The sequence below is a fragment of the Taudactylus pleione genome, unplaced genomic scaffold (assembly GCF_031769625.1).
Source record: "Taudactylus pleione unplaced genomic scaffold, aTauple2 ptg000201l, whole genome shotgun sequence".
NCBI classification, from domain to species: Eukaryota; Metazoa; Chordata; class Amphibia; order Anura; family Myobatrachidae; genus Taudactylus; species Taudactylus pleione.
The window spans coordinates 7,101,103-7,122,948 of record NW_028284603.1 but is presented as its reverse complement, the minus strand read 5'-3'; the positions used below and the strand labels follow the sequence as shown (position 1 = coordinate 7,122,948).

The 21,846-nt window shown below is 48.4% G+C and overlaps 1 protein-coding gene across 5 annotated transcripts in view; it reads left to right on the top strand.

Moving 5' to 3' along the window:
• WDPCP (WD repeat containing planar cell polarity effector) overlaps window positions 1-21,846 on the top strand; it is a 373,120-nt gene that overhangs the window by 52,841 nt on the left and 298,433 nt on the right. For all 5 annotated transcript variants that reach the window (XM_088477497.1, XM_088477498.1, XM_088477496.1 and 2 more), the window contains exon 2: window positions 759-819. In XM_088477497.1, the coding sequence (XP_088333623.1) occupies window positions 759-819 (61 nt within the window). The remainder of the gene's footprint in view (window positions 1-758; window positions 820-21,846) is intronic.

The following is a 21,846-nucleotide window of genomic DNA, read 5'->3' as shown; positions in this document are numbered from 1 at the left end:
ACAGTATGGCAAAGACTGAAAGCTGCAAACACACCTATATAGGAATTTGTTTTATGATGTTTTATTTGCACATGTTCTGTATGGATGAGAACATAGGAGCTGGCTCTGTGGGTACATGCGCGCCTACAATATTTGGGCTGCTGTTGTATGCTTGTCATTTTTCAGTCATATGAGGTAGGGTTGGTGGGCGGGAGGTAATGAAGCACCCACGATTATTTTTAAAAATTGGCTTCTATTGATGAGATGATCTAAAGGTGCCTATCCATTACCCGACTTTGTGAACAATCCGACCAAAACCAGGAGCACGCTGGGTCCTTGCTGTCCCCAACTATCTACTGAACATGCCCGTCAACCTGACGACGCTCGTCAGGTTCGGCATGTTCAGGGATAGTAAGTCGGGATCCTTCACTGAAAGACGTTCAGTGAACGCTGTTCAGTGCGGGCATTGCTAGACGTTCAGTCTTTCAGGTCGCCTAGTGGATAGGCCCCTTAAGTCAATGCCCCGTGCTAGTGACACCACCATCTTTCAGTGGAAAAGTTGAATGTGTGTATTTTATTTTGGTAGGTGCCTATGTGTAGGTAGCCAGGAATGAAAGGTTTTAGTAGTATTGATTTCTGAGCTGTCGTGTCTGTTTGTGGGCACTGATGACATTGGTATCTGACTCTAAAAGATGCGTACAGTATGATTGCTGATAATCGGTACCATTAATTTGCACATGTTGTTCTTTTCTTTGACCAGACCTATTTTTCTTTCACAGATGTCGTTCTGCCTGACTGAGCTGTACCTGTGGTCTCTAAAGAATACCTTGCACGTTGGAGGTAAATGTGTTTTATTGAAGTTCTATTTTGTAATATCTTTGGAACCCTAGTGCTACCGAAAGGGCTTGTAATGTATTAGTTTTGCAATGCGTTGCAGTTATCTTTTGAATGTAAAGAGTTTCACATTTTATCAACTATCTGGTCGTTCTTAATCCTCACAAAAGAGTTATTCTCACTGCAATATTATGTTCTCTCCGGGAAATGGGAGCTATTGCTGGATATCATTGTAAGATTTGTGAGCTGTGTTTTTGTTTTTTTTGTGTTGTTTTATCTCCTTTTAAAATGTGCATTACGTAGAATGGGATGACATTAATATGATGTGAATGGAAAACCTATCTGCTGAGAGAATATCACAACACCCATTATTGGGGAATCTGTGCTGCTTGGGTCTAGTTGTCCATATTGGAATATCATATATAATAATTATTTGCTACAAGGAATATAAAGCTGGACGCCTATGCATCCTAAAACATCATAATCACTGAACAATACTTTAAGGATTATTTTCCTAAACACTGATGCAATGTTGACGTTTTGTTTTTTTAATTAGGAAAAAAAAACTGGCAATAACAAGATACACATACATTGGCTGTTAAAACAGTCTTACTCATATTTACTTAATATCAAAAACAGAAATTTAAATAGAGTAGGAAGGGTTTACTGCAAGGTAAAACAATGCAAATGGGGTGTGTGACATAGGACAGGGGGTAGGATGGTCATCAGCACTGGTGCCTTTTCTTATTATTAGTTGAGCTCTAGAGAATGTATAAAACTGCTCATGTTCCGCCCTAATGGGGGTGATTCAGCACAGGACAGAATTGCAAAGCCGCACACAAGCAGCTTTGCAATTCCGTCCTCGCTAATATGCAAATGCAGCAGGAGGTGTCTGACACACCCTGCTGCATTTGCAATCCCAGCACTGCCATAACCGGTGGACAGCGCCGGCCAGCTGAGTAAGCCTTAGCTTACGCAGGCTGGCCAGCTTGTGAGGCCAGGAAACTGCATCCATGGACGCAGATGCTTGCCTTGGCACTCCCGGAAAACGGGGGCGATGCCCCCATTTCTAGGAGTGCCGCCCTGCCCCGTAAATGCCTCTGTCTGTCAATCAGATGGAGGCATTACAGGGGCAGCGTGCGATCACAGAGGACCAGTTCTGCACATGCGCAGAGCGGATCCTGCAAACACGCAGTTGGCCCTAACCGTGTGGAGTTTGTATATTCTCCCTGTGCTTGCGTGGGTTTCCTCCGGGTGCTCCGGTTTCCTCCCACACTCCAAAAATATACTGGTAGGTTAATTAGCTCCCCACAAAATTGACCATAGTGTGTATGTGTGTGAGCATGTGGTAGGGAATATAGGTTGTAAGCTCCACTAGGGCAGGGACTGATGTGAATGGTAAGATATTCTTTCTTTGTAAAGCGCTGCGGAATATGTGTGCGCTATATAAATAACTGGTAATATTAATAATAATAATAATAATAATAATAATAATAGGAAATCTGAGTTCAGCATTGCACTCTCGTGCAATGCTAAATCAGCCCCTAGGGGCCCAATTCAATTAGAAGAAGGTTATGTTAATGCAGCTACTACTTTTTAATATTCAATTAGAAATGCCCATTAAGTGAACGTGGGTATCCATGGTAGTTAACGCCGATTGTAGTTTGCTCCTCCCTGAGTAGGTGCAATGTAGGAAACAATCATTGTTTTAAGCTAAAAAGTGTTAGGGACTTGGGCCTGATTCAGAGCCGGAAGCTCTTTCAGAGCGCTTGCTCTGAATCAGGGCGGTTTTTGTTTGTAGCCGGCCTCCTGGCCGCTTGCTAAGCTGAGGGTGACCACCCACAGCTTTTACGAGCAGCCAAGTGATGGTTGCGATGGTCTCGACCATCGGGCTTGCGACGATACCCTTGTGGTAGGGTCTCGTCTGGCACAACCCCAGTGAGCTTCCGGCTCTCATAGAGCAGGAAGCTCACCACTGACATCACTCGTGATGTCAGTGGGAACGCCTCCGTTTGCACAGCCACCCCGCCTCCCCGCCTACAAAACGGGGCGAGCTGTCAATGAATATCGACAGCCGCCCCATCTTGTAGTGAGCCCAGGAGCGACGGAGCTGCCGTCGCTCGCTGGGGCTCGCGCATGCTCCGGTGTGCGCATGTGCAGTGGGGGACCATCGACCCGCTTGCGAGCGCTGTGCTAACAAAATGAAAAAAATTATGAATTTGACAACTTAAGAGTCCCAAATTCTTTGCTTATGGCCACTAACAACATTTTGTACTACCTAGCCATCTTATTGCCTATTTTATTGGGGTTCAGGGCAATTTTCTAACTTTTCCCCTCATTTCGCTTGCAAAACCATGCAGACTTGTTGGAGCTCGCATGTTGAAAATGGGATGCAGTCAGGAAGCCGACGGTCGCAATGCCGACCGCTGGCCTCCCGACTGTCAAATCCCGGCAAGGTACAAATGACGGGTGTCGAATCCCAATGCCTGTCATTAGATCTTTGCCGGGAACCCGACACCCGGAATACCAATCGAAGATAAGCCGGGCGCGGACAGCCGCGGGGGGGTAGGGGTTAGGTTATGGGCTCCCGGGGGGACTTAGGGTTAGGTAGCCCCTCGGGAGGGTTAGGGCTAAGCTAGGGGCAGGGGGGGTTAGGGATAGGCACCCCCGGGGGGGAGGTTAGGGTTAGGTTAGGGGCTCCCGGGGGGGACTTAGGGTTAGGCAGCCCACCGGGAGACTTAGATTTAGGGTGCGGGGGGGGGGGTTAGGGTTAGGCACTTGGGGGGGAGGTTAGGGTTAAGCACCCCTAAAGGAGAGTTAGGGTTAGGGGGTAGAATAGGGTTAGTTTTACTTACCTTCTTTAGCTTCGGGATCCGTTGAAAATAGCCCACGTGGTGTTGGGTAATGTAATCTCCGGTTAATGCAGCTAATTAAATCAGCCCCTATGTGGGCACCATCAGCCTCAAGCTGTGGATAGCTAGTAATGCCCCACATTTCAGAATGTGGCAGCAGCACCCCTATTGAAGTTTCTGTTTGTTTTATTTCAGATTGCGTACTGCTGTTTAGCTTTAGCTTTGGTTACCTTTTCAATACAAGTATATTGAAGATATTTTATTTTAAAATATAAGCATTTTATATACCCAACATTTCTGGTGTATAATAACAGATACTGAAATTGTATTCAGTGTCATTATACAAAAACATTAAATATATATTGATAGCCATTGGGTGCACTGGAGTTTTAGGCTCCTCTGGGTACCTACTGCAGTCTTTCCTGTTATAATCCTCCACTGTACGGACCATAGCTGCAATGTTACTGTACGTAAGGGAGCCCTACTTATTATCTATCAGTCATGCACAACTTTGTGACCGTGTGTAGTTGCAGATGTTAGTAGCATTTCGGAAAATGGGTTTTATGAGCTTTGATGCAACATCATTTAGTGAATGTATCCGATTCATGATCTTTGTAAGATCCTTAACTCATTAGTAATATGGTCTCCTGAGAAAGTGACACTATGAGAGTGTACAGTCTCTGCTGTAAGCAACATTAGTAATATGGGCTCCTGAGAAAGTGACACTATGAGAGTGTACAGTCTCTGCTGTAAGCAACATTAGTAATATGGACTCCTGAGTCTCTGCAGTAAGTAACATTAGTAATATGGGCTCCTGAGTCTCTGCTGTAAGCAACATCATTAATATGGGCTACTGAGAGAGTGACAGTATGAGAGTATGGAGTCTCTGCTGTAAGCAACATTAGTAATATGGGCTCCTAAGAGAGTGACTGTATGAGAGTGTGGAGTCTCTGCTGTAAGCAACATTAGTAATATGGACTCCTGAGAGAGTGACAGTATGAGAGTGTGGAGTCTCTGCTGTAAGCAACATTATTAATATGGGCTCCTGAGAGACTGACTGTATGAGAGTATAGAGTCTCTGCTGTAAGCAACATTAGTAATATGGGCTCCTGAGTCTCTGCTGTAAGCAACATTAGTAATATGGGCTCCTGAGAGAGTGACTGTATGAGAGTATAGAGTCTCTGCTGTAAGCAACATTAGTAATATGGGCTCCTGAGTCTCTGCTGTAAGCAACATTAGTAATATGGACTCCTGAGAGAGTGACCGTATGAGAGTATGGAGTCTCTGCTGTAAGCAACATTAGTAATATGGGCTCCTAAGAGAGTGACTGTATGAGAGTGTGGAGTCTCTGCTGTAAGCAACATTAGTAATATGGACTCCTGAGAGAGTGACAGTATGAGAGTGTGGAGTCTCTGCTGTAAGCAACATTATTAATATGGGCTCCTGAGAGAGTGACAGTATGAGAGTGTGGAGTCTCTGCTGTAAGCAACATTATTAATATGGGCTCCTGAGAGACTGACTGTATGAGAGTATAGAGTCTCTGCTGTAAGCAACATTATTAATATGGGCTCCTGAGAGACTGACTGTATGAGAGTATAGAGTCTCTGCTGTAAGCAACATTAGTAATATGGGCTCCTGAGTCTCTGCTGTAAGCAACATTAGTAATATGGGCTCCTGAGAGAGTGACTGTATGAGAGTATAGAGTCTCTGCTGTAAGCAACATTAGTAATATGGGCTCCTGAGTCTCTGCTGTAAGCAACATTAGTAATATGGACTCCTGAGAGAGTGACAGTATGAGAGTATGGAGTCTCTGCTGTAAGCAACATTAGTAATATGGGCTCCTAAGAGAGTGACTGTATGAGAGTGTGGAGTCTCTGCTGTAAGCAACATTAGTAATATGGACTCCTGAGAGAGTGACAGTATGAGAGTGTGGAGTCTCTGCTGTAAGCAACATTATTAATATGGGCTCCTGAGAGAGTGACAGTATGAGAGTATAGAGTCTCTGCAGTAAGCAACATTAGTAATATGGGCTCCTGAGTCTCTGCTGTAAGCAACATTAGTAATATGGACTCCTTAGAGCAGTGATTTTCAACCTTTTTCAATGCAAGGCACGCTATACAAGATTTTAAAATTGCCAAGGGACACCATCCAGCGATGCGGCGTGCATAACCAATGAAAAAACATACACATTGGCTCCCACATAAAAAAAATACACACACATTGTCCTCCACAGGAATAAAACACACTACAGTACAAGTGCCCTGAGCTGACCGGTGCGGCTCACTTGACAACCGCTCACAGTACACTAGTTGAAAAACACTGCCTTAGAGAGTGACAGTTTGAGAGTGTGGAGTCTCTGCTGTAAGCAACATTAGTAATATGGACTCCTGAGAGAGTGACAGTATGAGAGTGTGGAGTCTCTGCTGTAAGCAACATTAGTAATATGGACTGCTGAGAGAGTGACAGTATGAGAGTGTGGAGTCTATGCTGTAAGCAACATTAGTAATATGGACTGCTGAGAGAGTGACAGTATGTGAGTGTGGAGTCTATGCTGTAAGCAACATTAGTAATATGGGCTCCTGAGTCTCTGCTGTAAGCAACATTAATAATATGGACTCCTGAGAGAGTGACAGTATGAGAGTGTGGAGCCTGCTGAAAGCAACATTAGTAATATGGACTCCTGAGAGAGTGATAGTATGAGAGTGTGGAGCCTGCTGAAAGCAACATTAGTAATATGGACCCCTGAGAGAGTGACAGTATGAGAGTGTGGAGTCTCTGCTGAAAGCAACATTAGTAATATGGACTCCTGAGAGAGTGACAGTATGAGAGTGTGGAGTCTCTGCTGAAAGCAACATTAGTAATATGGACTCCTGAGAGAGTGACAGTATGAGAGTGTGGATCTCTGCTGTAAGCAACATTAGTAATATGGGCTCCTGAGAGAGTGACAGTATGAGAATGTAGAGTCTCTGCTGTAAGCAACATTAGTAATATGGACTCCTGAGAGAGTGACAGTATGAGAGTGTGGAGTCTCTGCTGTAAGCAACATTAGTAATATGGGCTCCTGAGAGAGTGAGAGTGTAGAGTCTCTGCTGTAAGCAACATTAGTAATATGGACTCCTGAGAGAGTGACAGTATGAGAGTGTGGAGTCTCTGCTGAAAGCAACATTAGTAATATGGACTTCTGAGAGAGTGACAGTATGAGAGTGTAGAGTGGTAAGCAACAATAAGGAAACAGCATTGCTCTCATTCTAAGAGACGCTATATGCTACGGAAGCCAAAGATCTTCTGGCTATTTCATATAGGATTACATGATCACACTCGCTATCTTGACTTTGTATAGCTGAATAAAATATTATTCCTGTGTCTAAGTTAAAATTGATTGCATTTTAACCAGACTGGTGGCAATAAGTCCTGTATCACTTCACAAGAACATGCTTTTGTGTTAGATCATTCTTTGTATTTACTATGTACAGTATTAAAAATATGATTAAAAAAAAGAAACAATCAAGTTAGATGAAAATATATTGTATCAATAGAATAGCAGACTCATGTATATTTATTCAAATAACAGCCAGTACTTTAGATACATATTATTACAATTATTAATATTTCTACTTCAGGGTCCATAGGGTATCCACAGGATACCTTGGGGTATTGGTGATGACGTCAGGCATCGGGCACCATAGAGTTAATTTTCAACCTCCCGGGATGCACTGGGGTCCCTCTCCTATACCCCGCCCCCTAGCCAAAGCAATCAGTTTCGTCGGTGCCTGGCCAGGAGTCGGTTCACCTTCTACAGAGTGGGGCTGTTAACAGCCCCTGAAGATTTTTAATGGCAGCTGTGGCTGCACATCTAGAGCAGTACAGCATGGACAGTCTGTACAGACTTCCATGCTGTCGCTCCTTCATCCCGCCGGACCAGAACACCGGTACCGATCCGGGGATGCTGGTGGGGGTCTGGGGTCACGGCTAGCGGTGACCCCGGACCACCCGGACTGTGGCCGGATCCAAGGGGAACAGGTAAGCGGCGGGTCCCGCGGAGGGCACCCGCCGGAGAACACAGTCCTGAGTCCCCAGGCAGGGGGGTCCCTTGGGACTGGCTTGCAAGTGGAGCCAGGTATTAACCAGTGCTCCTCCCCGGGCCCGCCTCCTCTCTGCTCCTCGGCGGGCATTTTCTCCATGGAGGTGACGAACGCTGCTGGATGATGGATACAGGTGGCATCGCGGTCCGGGTCCCCCCGCATACCCCTCCTCCTATAAGGTCAGTGTATGCAGCGCTGTTTCCTACCAAGCTCTGTGTCTGAGTAGTTGATCACAGTGCTGATAGTGCAGGGCTTGTCTCTGCATTTATGTGACTTAATGCTAGCGCTGTCTGCCTGTACTTTCACTTCTGCCTGTCAGCCATTTTACTATCCCTGTTCTTTTTCTGCTAAAGCCCTTGCGGTGCGGTCTTGCAGGGTGTTCATTGCCTCACAGTAAAAATATTTGTCTGTGAGGGGAGTAACATACAGGTCCGTTACACTCACCATGTCTGGGAGTGAACGTGATTTTCCTCTTCAGCTAAAGTGTACCACATGTAATATACCAATAGCGGAGGTCGATGGAAACACTGAGGGTTTATGCAGGGCATATTATTTACTGTCACGCCCGATTTCTGTCACTGCGCCAGTACAGGAACTGCCCTGGGCTTGTTTTGCTAGGGCACTTACAACCCTTGTGGGCCAGCTGCCGACGCCCCCTGCGTTTCTCCCATATAGGGTTATCACAGTCTGTGTCATCACCCATGCAGGGGTTCCCCAGGCAGCTGATGGTACCCCAGTGTCTCCCACTTTTGCCCCCTCCCCAGGTCTCGCAAGAGCCTGTCCAATACGGTACAGCACCTAACGGACGTTTTGCAGGGGGAGTCATCATTGCAGTGTCTCAGATGGCTCAGTATTATGAGGCTGACATGACATCTGATGACGGGGAGATTTTTGACTTTTCAGAGCAGGAGCCCCCCCCATACTAAGGAGGCGGAGTCTAAGTCTAAAATATATATTCCAGGCCTTATACGGGCAGTCCGTGCGGCCTTGGTTATTGAAGGTGACGAACCCCTGTGGCCAAATCCAAATATGCCTTCTTTAAGGATATTAAAGGTGATGCCACTGTATTTCCTCTATCTGGTCAGTTAGTGGTTCATTTAGAGGAGGCATGGAAAAATCCGGGTAAGCGGTACCAACCTCAGAAATGCTTGGCTTTTGCATACCCCTTTGCGGATAATTATTTTTCCAAATGGGAAACCCCTCCGCAAGTGGATTCTCATGTCATACGCCTGGTGAGGAGTGCTACATTGCCCATGCCCTCCATGTCCTCCTTAAGGGATGCTACGGATTGCAAGGTTGAAATATGTCTTAAGTCCATTTATTGCCTTGCAGGAGGGGCGTCCAGACCGGCTATCGCCGCACCCTTTGGTTGCGCTCTTGGAAAGCTGACGCAGATTCCAAAAAGGGATTGGAATGCTTGCCCTTAAATGGACAGGTCCTGTTTGGCCCTGATCTGGACAAAATTGTGGCCACTCTGGCAGCAGCTAAGTCTGCGTGTCTGCCATCTGCAACAGTCCCATCAGGGTCTAGTACGTCGTCCTTTCGGCCTTATAGGGCCCAGGGTAGGTCCAAAGTGCAGTCCTTTCCTAGGCAGGCCTGGAGTACAAGAAGTCCTACTCCCAAATCGGAAGATAAGCCTTCAGCCTGACGGGACGGGCCTCCCCTTGGGGGACCCCAAAGTGGGAAGCCAGCTTCTTCAGTTAGCCCACTGATGGTGTCTCACAACCGTGGACACTTGGGTAAGAAAAGTGGTCTCTCAGGGCTATGCCCTCTCCTTCCGGCGGAGGCCTCCCAGCCTTTTTTTCGCCATGGTGCTTCAGTCGGATCTAGACAAGGCCCTGGAATTCCGGAAGGTGATCCACTCTATGCCCCAGGCTGGAGTTGTAGTACCGGTTCCAGTGTCCCAGGGGGGATCGGGTTATTACGCCAATCTCTTTCTGGTACAGAATCCCAATGGGTCTTGCAGGCCCATCCTCAACCTCCAAATCACTCAACAAATTCTTGAGTGTGTTCCTCGGTTCAGGAGGGAGACCCTGCGTTCCATCACTTTGGCGTTAGAGCCTGGGGATTTTATGGTGTCGTTAGATATTCAGGATGCCTACCTGCATATCCCCATTGTCTCAGCACACCAGCGTTTCTCCAAGTTTGCAGTAGTCGACCAACACTTCCAATTTCAGGCACTGTCCTTTGGTCTGGCCACGGCGCCTCGACTGTATACCAAAGTCATGGCAGTTATAGCAGCCACCTGCGGAGACAGGGGGTCTGCTTGTTGCCCTATCTGGATGACCTCCTGTTGTTGATAAGGTCTCCAGAGATCCTTCAGCACCATCTGCAACTGACAGTCTCTGTGTTGCAGGCTCATGGCTGGCTGATAAACTGGAAGAAGTCCTCCCTGGTTCCTTCACAGAGGATGCGCCATCTCGGAGCCCTGTTGGACTTCCAACATCAGACGATCTTTGTGACGGAGGAAAAGATCTCTGCATTGCAGGCAAAAGTACGCAGTTGCCTGCACTGTCGCCGGGTGTCTATTCACTCGGCGTTGAGGTTACTGGATCCATGGTGTTGATGTTCGACATGGTGGAGTACGCCCAGTTTCACTCCAGACCTCTGCAGATGTGGATCCTCTCCAGATGGGATGGGTTGCCCCACCGGATAAAGACACAGACAATGGTGCTTTCAGCAGAGGTACGTCTGTCTTTGGCCTGGTGGCTGCAGACTACTCACCTTAACAGGGGGCGCCCCTTTTGGATTGCGTACTGGGTCCTTCTGACGACGGACGCCAGTCTCTGAGGTTGGGGAGCAGTGACGGGTCCACACTTCTTCCTGGGAAGGTGGACGTCAGCAGAATCTGTGCTTCCAATAAACGTCTTGGAACTTCGGGCAGTATTCAAGGCTCTCCAACAAGCAAGACATGTCCTCCACAGAAAACCTGTGCAGGTACAGTTGGAAGCAGACTTTCTCAGCCGTCAAGTCGTGCATCCAGGAGCATGGTCTCTTCACCAGGAGGTGTTTCAGCTACTGGTGAACAAGTGGGGCCTTCCAGAGATGGACCTCATGGTCTCCTGACACAACAACAAGCTTCCTGTGACCGGGTCAAGAAAAAGAGACACAGAGGCACTTCTGGTAGATGCTCTGTCAGTCCGGTGGACCTTCCAGTTTGTGTACCTCTTCCCTCCGTTCTCCCTTCTTCCTCGAGTGATTCCCAAATTCAAGCAAGAAGGCGGCACACTCCTGCTGGTAGCTTGGCCCAGACATCACTGATCCTCCAGATCTTCGGAGTCTCTCCATAGACGATCCGATGCTGTTGCCCCTACGTCCGGACCTGTTTTCTCACGGTCCTTGCCATCACCCAGACCTGGGTCGTCTGTTTTTGACGGCGTGGCTGTTGAGACTGCCCTCTTAAGGTCCAGGGGTTTTTCCAGCTCTGTAGTTACCACCATGCTCAGAGCTTGGAAGGCGGCTTCTGCAAGAATTTACCACCGAGTGTGGCATAGCTTTTTTGAATGGTGTCGCCCTAGAAGCTATGATCCTCAGGTTTTTAGGCTATCCAGGGTTTTGGCTTTCCTACAGGCGGGCTTAGATCACTGTCTTCGCCTTGCTTCCCTGAAGGTGCAGATTTCCGCCCTCCTCAGTGTGGTTTCAGTGTAGGATTACTACACTTCCTGATGTCCGCTTCTTTATGCAAGGTGTACTTCGCATACAGCCTTCCTTTTTTTCCACCTGTGGCTCCTTGGGACTAGGCTGTGGCTCTCCAAGGACCGCCATTTGAACCACTGGGCTCAGTGGACTTAAAATGGCTTACAGCTAAAACTTTGTTTCTTCTGGCCATTGCTTCAGCCAGATGGATGTCAGATTTGGGGACTCTCTCATGTCGCCCTCCATTTTTGATTTTCATTAGGGACAGGGCATTGCTTCGCTCTCGCCCTGGGTTCCTACCTAAGGTGGTATCTAGTTTCCACATCAATGAGGAAATCATAGTACCGGCCTTTAATTCCCCAGACCTCTCTGCTGGTGAGGCCTACTTGGATGTGGTACGGGCTTTACGGATTTATGTTGACCGTACCAGTTAATTTAGGAAATCGGACTCCTTGTTTGTCTTCTAAGGGTTGACCTGCCACTAAGCAAACTTTGGCAGGATGGATTCGCATGGCGATTTCTGAGGCTTACATTCATGAGGGCCTTTCTGTACAATCCTCTCTTAAAGCTCATTCTACTCGGTCTGTGGGTCCTTCGTGGGCAGCTCGCCGTGGTGCCTCTGCAGTTCAGCTTTGCAAGGCAGCCACCTGGTGTTCTGTCCATACCTTTGTGAGGTATTATGCATCTGATACCTTCGCCTCTCAGGATGCTTCCTTCGGGTGGCGGATTCTCCTTCCAGCACAGGAGCGTCCCCACCCTTAAAGGATAATGGTTTGGGACATCCCCAAGGTATCCTGTGGATACCCTATGGACCCTGAAGTATAAAATAAGAGATATGATAAGAACTATCTCTATTTCTACGAAGTCCATAGGTTTTAACAGGACTCCCGCCCTGTTGCACCTGTACTGCAGATGGGCTTTGATCTGGTCACCGTTTTTTCCATCTGGTGAGAATGTGATTCTTGTGTGTTCCAGACTTTCTTCTCTCTTTGTTCTCCTCCTCCAGCCTATGGCTTGTTACTAAACTGATTGCCTTGGCTAGGGGGTGGGGTGCCCGATTCCTGATATTATCACCAATACCCCAAGGTATCCTGTGGAACCCTATGGACTTCGTAGAAATAGAGATAACAAGGGTAAGTTCTTACCATATGTCTTATTTTAATTGGCCATTCTTTCACTTTTCGGCATAGCATATACAATTTTTCCAGCAGATCAATAGTGACAATCTGATTCCATTAAGCTTTAAGAGCTTCAACTAGTTTTCCATTGGATGCTGGCTATTGCCCTAGCCAATGAATTTGCTTGTTATGAGCATTTGCCTTTGTAGTCCATTGCGATAAAAGGGTGCCTATCTGCTGTCAGATTCTGTATTACAAGGGCTGATTGAAAAGTAATGAGACTGGATTTTTTTTATTCAGAATCAAATTACTCCAAAGGATCTGAACAGTAGTAGTAGTGTCCTTCACATTCAATATATTTTTTTGCAGCGTTTCAACAGTGATTCAAAGACGTGCAGTAGAATGTTTTGTGACATCGCTTTATTGTTGCAGCTGTGGCATTTTTCACTTCATCTGTTGAGAACTTTTTTTCTGTGCAGTTGTTTTTCATGGTTGGGAATGCGCAGAAATCACAAGGCGCTAAGTCCGGGCTATTGTTCCAGTGCTGTCCCATTAATGTCAGTCAGTGCTGCCAAATCAACAGCAGCGGCATGTGGTCAAGCATGGTCTTGGAGTAAAATCCACTCTTTCTTCAGCAAATGTGGTCTTTTCTTCCTCATGGCTCACACAAATGGGTCTTCAGGACTTTTGCATAGTAGTCACCATTAATTGTCTGTCCACAGGTAACCCAGTGCTGTAGAGTCATACCATGCGCATCAAAGAACAGCAGAAGCATGACTTTACACGCCGAAAGGAATCGCACAGAATTGTTTGGGCAGACGCAAATTTGTGTGTTTCCGTACACTGGACTGTTGTTTTGATTCCAGATCATAATGACGAATCCATGATTCGTCACACGTTACAATTGATGTCAGGAAATCGGGTGTCCTCTCCAACATTCGAACAGTGTTGTTGCACGATTCAACTCGTTGTCGCAGATTTTTGGGTAGCCACCTGGCACACACGCGATGCATTTTCAGTTCCTTTGTCACAATATGCTGAACCCGTTCGAATGAGTTGCCAAGTGAAGCCGAAAGTTCACATAAAGTTAACCTTCTGTCATTTTGCAACATCTCCGCAGCTTTGTAAATGTTGACATCTGTAACCGCGGTGGATGGTTTCCCAGAACGCGCTTCGTCAGTCACTCGCATATTACCTTCTGTGAAGTGCTTCCACCACCAAAATACTGCAGCATGGCTAATTGTTACTCCACCATGTGCAACATTTTATGAGTTTCATTTCTGCTTTTTCCAAGTTTAACACTCAATCGCACATCTCTGACGTAATCTCACAGACACGTTTTCCTCATCCGCCATGGTGAAATGTATGAAGTTCTTCCACTCACTGTGACCAAACAAAAAAGACTACGGCAGTCCAACTGCAGGTTCAGACACATTGATGTATGTGCTTCACAATAACCACCATCGCATTACCACGTCTACCTATGGGACAGTCTCATTACTTTTTAATCAACCCTCGTATTTGTGGGCACAAAACTGGGACCACTGGGCACAGTTGGTGAGGACTGGAGTGAGTAAAACTAGGTGCACGGATGATGCTTTTATTCATTGGTTGGAGCTCACAGGATTAATGGCTGGACAGATTAAACGTAGATAGAGGTACTGGTAGACAGCCTGACTGTGGCTGAACACCACCAAAACCTAGAACACTTGGAGATGAGTGGTGCTTTTAATAATTGTATAATACAGGTTGAGTCTCCCATATCCAAATATTCCGAAATACGGGATATTCCGAATTACGGAATATTTTTTGTATGACTGATAATGTGAAACCTTTGCTTTCTGATGGTTCAATGTACACAAGCTTTTTTTAAAGCACAAAATCATTAAAATACAGTATACAATAACCTTCAGGCTGGGTGTATATGAAACATAAATGAATTTCATGTATGTACACAAACTTTTTTTGATGCTCAAAATTATTAAAAATATTGTATAAAATGACCTGCAGGCTGTGTGTATAAGGTGTATATAGAACATAAATGCATTCTGTGTTTAGTTTTGGGTCCTATATCCAAGAAATGTCTTTATAGTATGCAAATATTCCAAAATATGGAATATTCCATTATCCAAAATAACCCTGGTCCCAAGCATTTTGGATATGGGAGACTCAACCTGTAGTTCAGTGAGAGCAGAATACACACTATTACATGTATCCCCTACAGGTAAGATCTGTAATGTAAGCTGAATGTTTGTATTCAGCACAGATGCTGAAATGGATTCAGCCAGCTGGAATATTATCTTAGGTAATCACCATGCTGGAAAATATATGTTTGGAGATTGCACTGGTTTAGCAGACTATAGTAGCTGTTCACAGGAATTGGGTAATAGATAGGGGTTGGCGGTTAGCGCTCCTGAAAAGGGGTTGTATGGCAGTACTAGCTGCTACCTCAGGGAGTGTCCTTACTTCCCTAACTCAGAAAATAGACAGAAAGAATGGAGGGAAGCACTATATGGTGGGTGAATTACTGATAGTAGGTATCTAGAGGGAATTAGACTAATGTTAGATGGTTTGTTTGTGACGTTGATGTTTGTATAGTGTGACTGAAGACTTCTTCGTATGGTATATTAAATTAAGGTGTTATGTGGGAAATCTGGTCGGCAAAAACTTGAGGCTGGAACTTGTTGATATAATTAAAGAGTCTCAAAAAAGTCTACATAAAAATCTGGTTGGCAATAACTGTTGGCTGGAAATTCAGCGTATACTGTATGTGTAGAGGGTGGTAAGACGTATGATGCCGATAATTCTTATCCAAATAAGTGGTGACTGTGTGGGCAAAAACTTTCGGCTGGGTGTTCAGAGAGCGTGTGATAATCCTTTCTCACTGTTGTCGTGGTTATCCTTCTCCTCCCAGCTCACATTACCTCAGAATATAGGAAAGCGGTATCAGAGTGACAATGAAACACTATGGTGCAGTGTGATATAGGTAATAACAACTTATATACCAATAGTGTACATCTGCTGGTCCGTCACTTCTCTGCGAATCCTCCGGTGCATGTGTGCATGTGAGTGAGGAGGAGTAAAAGGGTATGAATGGAATGATGCTGAGGCTCTAGTAACGATAATCTAATTTAAGGAACAAATATAGTTATAGCCTTAAATCGCAGCATATGATATACAGCAATGAAGACTTGGGATAAAATAAAAAACGGGTCTGTCACTGGTCCCAACGCGTTTCATCCCTAAGAGCGACTTTTTCAAGGGCAAATGTCTGTTCCTGTCCACTTAGCCTGCTTTATAGTGAGGGTCCTCATTAATTGAATCTCCGGTGCGTGGTGAGCAGGTTCTGCTAATAGCGCATGCGCAGTGAATGCTCGTGTAGTTCAAGTCTCTACGTGAACGGGCAGTGGACATCCGTGGTGGATCAGTGTTATTGATGTCCCTATACTTCCCTAGTACTTTCTGTGATTTGGACTCCATTAGAGGCGGCGGCGGCCATCTTTGGTGTGACTTCTTTCCCTCTAGTGTCCATGGTATTTGTCCCACAGTATCCTTTACAACAGTGGTCGGGGAACAGGGGTAAATTACCCCACATGGGGTAAAAATGAAAATCCTGGGGGTAATGGACGGACAGCCGAGCATGCATATGAATCATTCTATAATATAGAATGATTCATATGCATGCCAGGCTGTGCCGCAGGGAGGCTCTAAGCCAGATGCCCGCTGAGATGTTATTACCAGCAGGTGCCTGGCTCCTTCCCTGCAGCGCCACGTTAGCCGGAGGCTGGAGTTCTCTTCTGAACTCCAGCTTACGGCTCTTGCCATGCGCACTATGGGAGACGCATCATGACGTCTCTCCCATAGTTCCGAGGAGCAGCCGGGCGGACAGGACGGCAGCGGATGCAGGAGCGGGGTTTAAGATAAGTGTTTTTTTTTTTGTACAAGCGGCACTACAGGGGAATTATATGGGGGCACTACTACAGGGGCATTATATTGGGACACTACAGGGGCATTATGTGGGGGTACTACTACAGGGGCATTATATGGTGGCACTACTACAGGGGCATTATATGGGGGCACTACTACAGGGGTATTATATGGGGGCACTACTACAGGAGCATTATATGAGGGGAACTACTACAGGGGCATAACTATGGGGGCACTACTACAGGAGCATTATATGAGGGGAACTACTACAGGGGCATAACTATGGGGGCTCTACTATATGATTACTTTCCTTTCAAATCAAGGGGGTAACGTCGGCGTATCTAAACATATTTCTCCTTCATCCACTAGGGGACACTGGAGTCTCAGTACAATGGGGTATAGATGTGGGATAACCAGGAGCTGGCACTTTAATAAATTTGAATAGTAGCTAGCTCCTCCCCCTCTATACCCCCCTACAGGTCAGTCTAAATTTTGTGCCTAGGGAGCTGGTTGCACTATACAGAGCTCTCTGTTTTAATTAAAGATTCCTTGATCAGCATATGAGGACAGACCGCTCCCTGCCCCTGCCTGTCTGCATCGTTGGAGCTGCCGAGAGACCCCACCGCAGCTGCTTGCGGTGTGCGCTGGGGTCTTCAGCCAAAGAGACCACTGTCTCTGGGGGGTACCTAGACGCGCTGCATGCGGCGTACGTTGCGGTCCTCCACTAGCAGATCTGCCTCGGCAGCACTGGCAGCGGTAAGGTTAGTAACTCCTTGCACTCTGAATAGAAGGTCGGCCAGGAAGACTGTAAGGCGGGCATCATTAATGCAGCCCGCTCAGCGCTGTCAACGGGCGCCATAGCGGGGGGGGCAGAGCCTAATGCTGAGTTCTGCTTCTGCCTTCCAGCAACCCCAGCTTTTCCAGGGGCTGGTGGCCATTTTAACTACTACATGCTGCTGCAAGACAGAGAGACTGTCCTGTCTCAGGATGTGTGTACACAGTGGGGTCAGGATACTGAAGAGTCATTAAAACTGTATAGCACATTTACATTGTGTTTACACAGCATGCTGGTCATCAGGGGCGCCGAGAGGGGGGGGGGAGCGGGTACAGATTACCCGGGCTCGGCTTCCTGAGGGGCCCGGCAGGGTCTGCCGCCGCTCCCCCCCTCACAGCAGCTGCGGTTGGAGACTGCTCGTGGCTGCTGAGCAGCAGCCACAGCAGTCTACTATGCCTGTGCGGGGGAGCAATCACAGTGATCGCGCCCCCCCTGGCTTTGCGCCGGGCTGAGGGGGCTCAGAGCGCCTCCTCCCCAGCGCGCAGCACCGCGAAGCAAGGGGCAGGGGGCGTGGCCACGCCTCCCGCGATTAGGCCACGCACCCTATTACCGGGGCCTGCCACGGCTCTTGGCGGGCCTGCTGGTCATTGTATAAGCGCTGGTTGGGCTGGGTAAAAGCATATCCCTCTATGCCCTTATCTCTTCTTACTAACAGTCTCTATGTGACTTTTACTTGCATAATACTTTGTGCTTTGGAACCACAGATTCTAGGTCTGGAGTCTTTATTTACTGTATGACTGCGTACGCAAATTAGCGTCATCCTTAGAGGTTTATAGGTAGGATATTAGAAGGTATAGGCAGGGGTATATAGAGGTTCAAAGGCAGTATCCTACCACCCTGAACATGTAAACTTTTATCATACTATCCCTTTCCTGCAGAGTGCAGGAATTTATGCGATGTCACGTCTTTTAAGTCCACTTATCTGCCAGCTGCTGCTCCTCCTCTTCGGACCGTCGTTCCAGAGGAGCTCCCCCTATCTCCCGTGGCCCCAGAGGCAGGGGTAGAGCCACTGCATCCTCCCAGCAGTTAAGCCTCCGGCATGACGCGCGCTCCCTTCTCTCCTGGGGGACCCCAAGGTGGGGGCTAGCTTTCGCAATTTCAAGCGTCAACAGACAATCTGTTTGTTATACAAGCAGGGTCAAAGCTTCTATTGAGAGGACGGGGGGGCCAGCTTGGTTGTAGTTCCCAAGCCGGACGGTTCCTTCTGAACCACAAACCTCTCAACCTTAATTGATGAACTTCAGGTTCAAAATAGAATCCCTGCAGTCTGTCATGGCAGGTCTCGAGAGGGAGACCATGATCGTACAGTGGTTGTGTCTGCGTTGTGTCCGCAGCAACCTCTGTTCACATCCAAGTCACGGCACAATGCCTATCTCCACATTCCTATTTGGTTTCCTCACGCAGTGCGGGACTCTCAATTTCAATTTCACCCTTTGGTCTTTCAACAGCACCAAGAGTGTTCACGAAGGTCAGGGCTGTAATTCTGGCCTTTCTTCGGGTTCAGGGTGTCACTATCGTCCCGTACTTGGACGACCTACTTCTCAAGGCTCCATCAGTCATTCAATTATGGCAGGATAGACTGATAACACGGAATCTTCTGTTACAACAGGGATGGATCCTGAATTTCAAACAGCCTTCTCGACGTCTGCCTTCCTAAGGATGTTTTTGGACACGGTGGAGCAGAGGGCGTTTCTTCCGCTGCAAAAAAGTCACCTCCATCCAACACATGGTGTGATTGATACTGTGCTATCGCAGGGTGTCAGTACTCCTGTGTATTCCTCCTCTGGGGAATATGTTTGCGACCTTAGAGTCCATCCAAGATGGGAGTTCCATACCCGTCCATTCCAACTGGACCTCATCTCTCAGTGGTCAGGATCCCACCTTTTTCTACTTCAGGGTCCATAGGGTATCCACAGGATACCTTGGGGTATAGGTGTGACGTCAGTCGCAGGGCACCAAAGAGTTAAGCTTTCAGCCTCCCAGGATGCACTAGGTCCCCCTCCTATACCCCGCCCCCGAGCCAAGGCACCTCAGTTTAGTTTGGTGCCCGGCCGGAGTCGGGTGCACCTGTTGGAGTGGGGGCTAGAAGAGCCCCTGAAGCTTATTCTTCATGCAGCTGTGGCTGCACAACTGGATGAACAGCATGGACAGTCAGTCCTGACGTCCATGCTGTCTTCCCTACACCCCGCCGGTACCAGAACGCCGGTACTGATCCGGGGATGCTGGTGGGCGTCTGGGGTCACAGCTAGCGGTGACCCCAGATGCTCCGGACCATGGCCGGATTCAAGGGGGACAGAGGTAAGCAGCGGGGTCCCGCGGTGGGTCCCCGCTGATCACATGGTCCTAAGTCCCCAGGCAGGGGGCTCCCTGGGGACTGGCTGCAGCGTGGAGCCAGGCGACCAACCTGCGCTTCCACTACCCCCTGGGACAGCGGACCGCAGCAGAGCGGTAGCGCTGCGGCGTCCCAGGGGTTAAATGCATGCCAGGGGAGCGCGCCTTCCCTGTCTCACAGCCGGCGCCTCCCCCGCTGCACACAGCCCTCTCTGCATGCTGCCGACTGGTCCTGTGGCAGCGCTCCTCCCCCAGGCCAGCCTCCTCTCTGCTCCTCGGCGGCCATCTTCTCCAGAACGCATGGTGAACGCTGCTGGAAGCGCTGGAAGGAAGCATCGTGGTCTGGGTCCCCCCGCATACCTCTCCTCCGCTGTGGTCAGGTCTGTGTATGCAGCGCTGTGTCCTACCAGGCCCTGTGTCTGTGTAGTTGAGTGATCAGCGCTGTTAGTGCAGGAATTGTTATTTTTCTGCATTGTATGTGACTGTGCTAGCGCTGCTGCCTGTAATCTTTTCTTCTCTAAACTGTCAGCTTTATTACTGTCCCTGTTCTTTCTGCTAAAGCCCTTGCGGTGCGGTGCTGCAGGGTGGTCTCTCGCCTATTTAATACTTAATTGGTGAGAGAGGTCACATACGTGGTGCCATCATGTCTGAAAGTGATTTTCCCCTCCGGCTACAGTGTACCACGTGCAAAGTACCGTTAGCGGAGGGGGAGGGTAGCGCGGAGGGCCTTTGCCAGCAGTGTTTGTCCATGGCGCGGCCTATTACGGTTACAGCACCGGTACAGGAGCCGCCCTGGGCTTGTTTCGCTCAGGCGTTAACAGCTTTAGTGGGCCAGTTAGCTCCGCAGCCCGCGTTTACTCCGATGGGTTTGTCCCAGCAGTCTGTGGTGTCGTCACCCATGCAGGGGTTCCCACGACAATTGGTGGTACCCCACAGTCTCCCTATTTCCCCGCTCCCGGGTTCTCAGGAGCCAGCGTGGGTTAACTCCCTGACGAGTTCTGTACAGCACTTGTCGGATGTGTTGCAAGGGGAGTCTGTGATGCGGTCTCATAAAAGGCCGGTGGCGTCTCTGTCCGCTCCTTATGAGGATGACGAAGGGACGTCTGATGATGGGGAGATTCTAGATCCTTACGATCAGGAACCTCTCCATACTAAGGACGCTGATGCTAAGTCCAAAGTATATATTCCTGGACTTATTCGGGCGGTCCGCACAGCCTTGGTGATTGAGGACGAAGTTCCCCCAGCGGCTAAATCTAAGTATGCCTTTTTCAAAGATGTGAAGGGCGATGCCACAGTCTTTCCTCTTTCGGGTCAGTTGGTGGACCATTTAGAGGAGGCGTGGAAACAACCTGGCAAAAGATACCAGCCGCAGAGACGCCTGGCGGTGGCTTATCCGTTCGCGGATAATTATTTTGCGAAGTGGGAATCCCCTCCACAGGTGGATTCTCACGTGACCCGTCTTGTCCGTAGTGCCACATTGCCGATGCCATCCATGTCCTCCCTTAAGGATGCTACGGACCGCAAGGTAGAAATCTGCCTGAAGTCCGCTTATTCCCTTGCAGGGGGGGCAGCACGGCCGGCTATGGCCATTTGCTGGGTTGCCAGAGCGATGGAGCGCTGGGCGGATTCATTAGAGGCTTCTTTTGAATCCGACTGTCCGGCCGATCAGGCGGAGTTGATTGGCAATCTCCGTGATTCGGCCACCTACATCAACGAGGCGGCTCTAGACATTAGTACTCTGGTGTCTAGAATTTCTTCAGCAGCGGTAGCTGCTCGTCGCACCTTGTGGCTGCGATCCTGGAAGGCGGACGCAGATTCCAAGAAAGGTCTGGAAGCGTTGCCGTTTACCGGAGAAGTTCTCTTCGGTCCGGATCTGGATAAGATTGTGGCCACGCTGGCGGCAGCCAAATCTGCCTGTCTCCCGTCGGCCGCTGCTCCTTCTGGTTCGGGACCATCGTCCTTTCGGTCATCTAGGGCCCAGGGCAGGCCCAAACCACAGTCGTTTCCTCGACAGGCTGGCCCTAAGAAATCGGTCAAGCCCCGGAAGCAGGCATGGAGTACCAGACGTCCGGCCCCCAAGCCAGATGACAAGCCTGCGGCCTGACGGTCCGGGCCTCCCTTTGGGGGATCCCAGGGTGGGAGGCCGCCTGCTACAGTTCGCCCAGTGTTGGTCGACCACTACGACAGACACTTGGGTTCTGGAGGTGGTTTCCCACGGATACGCCCTCTCCTTCCGGCACAGACCCCCGGCT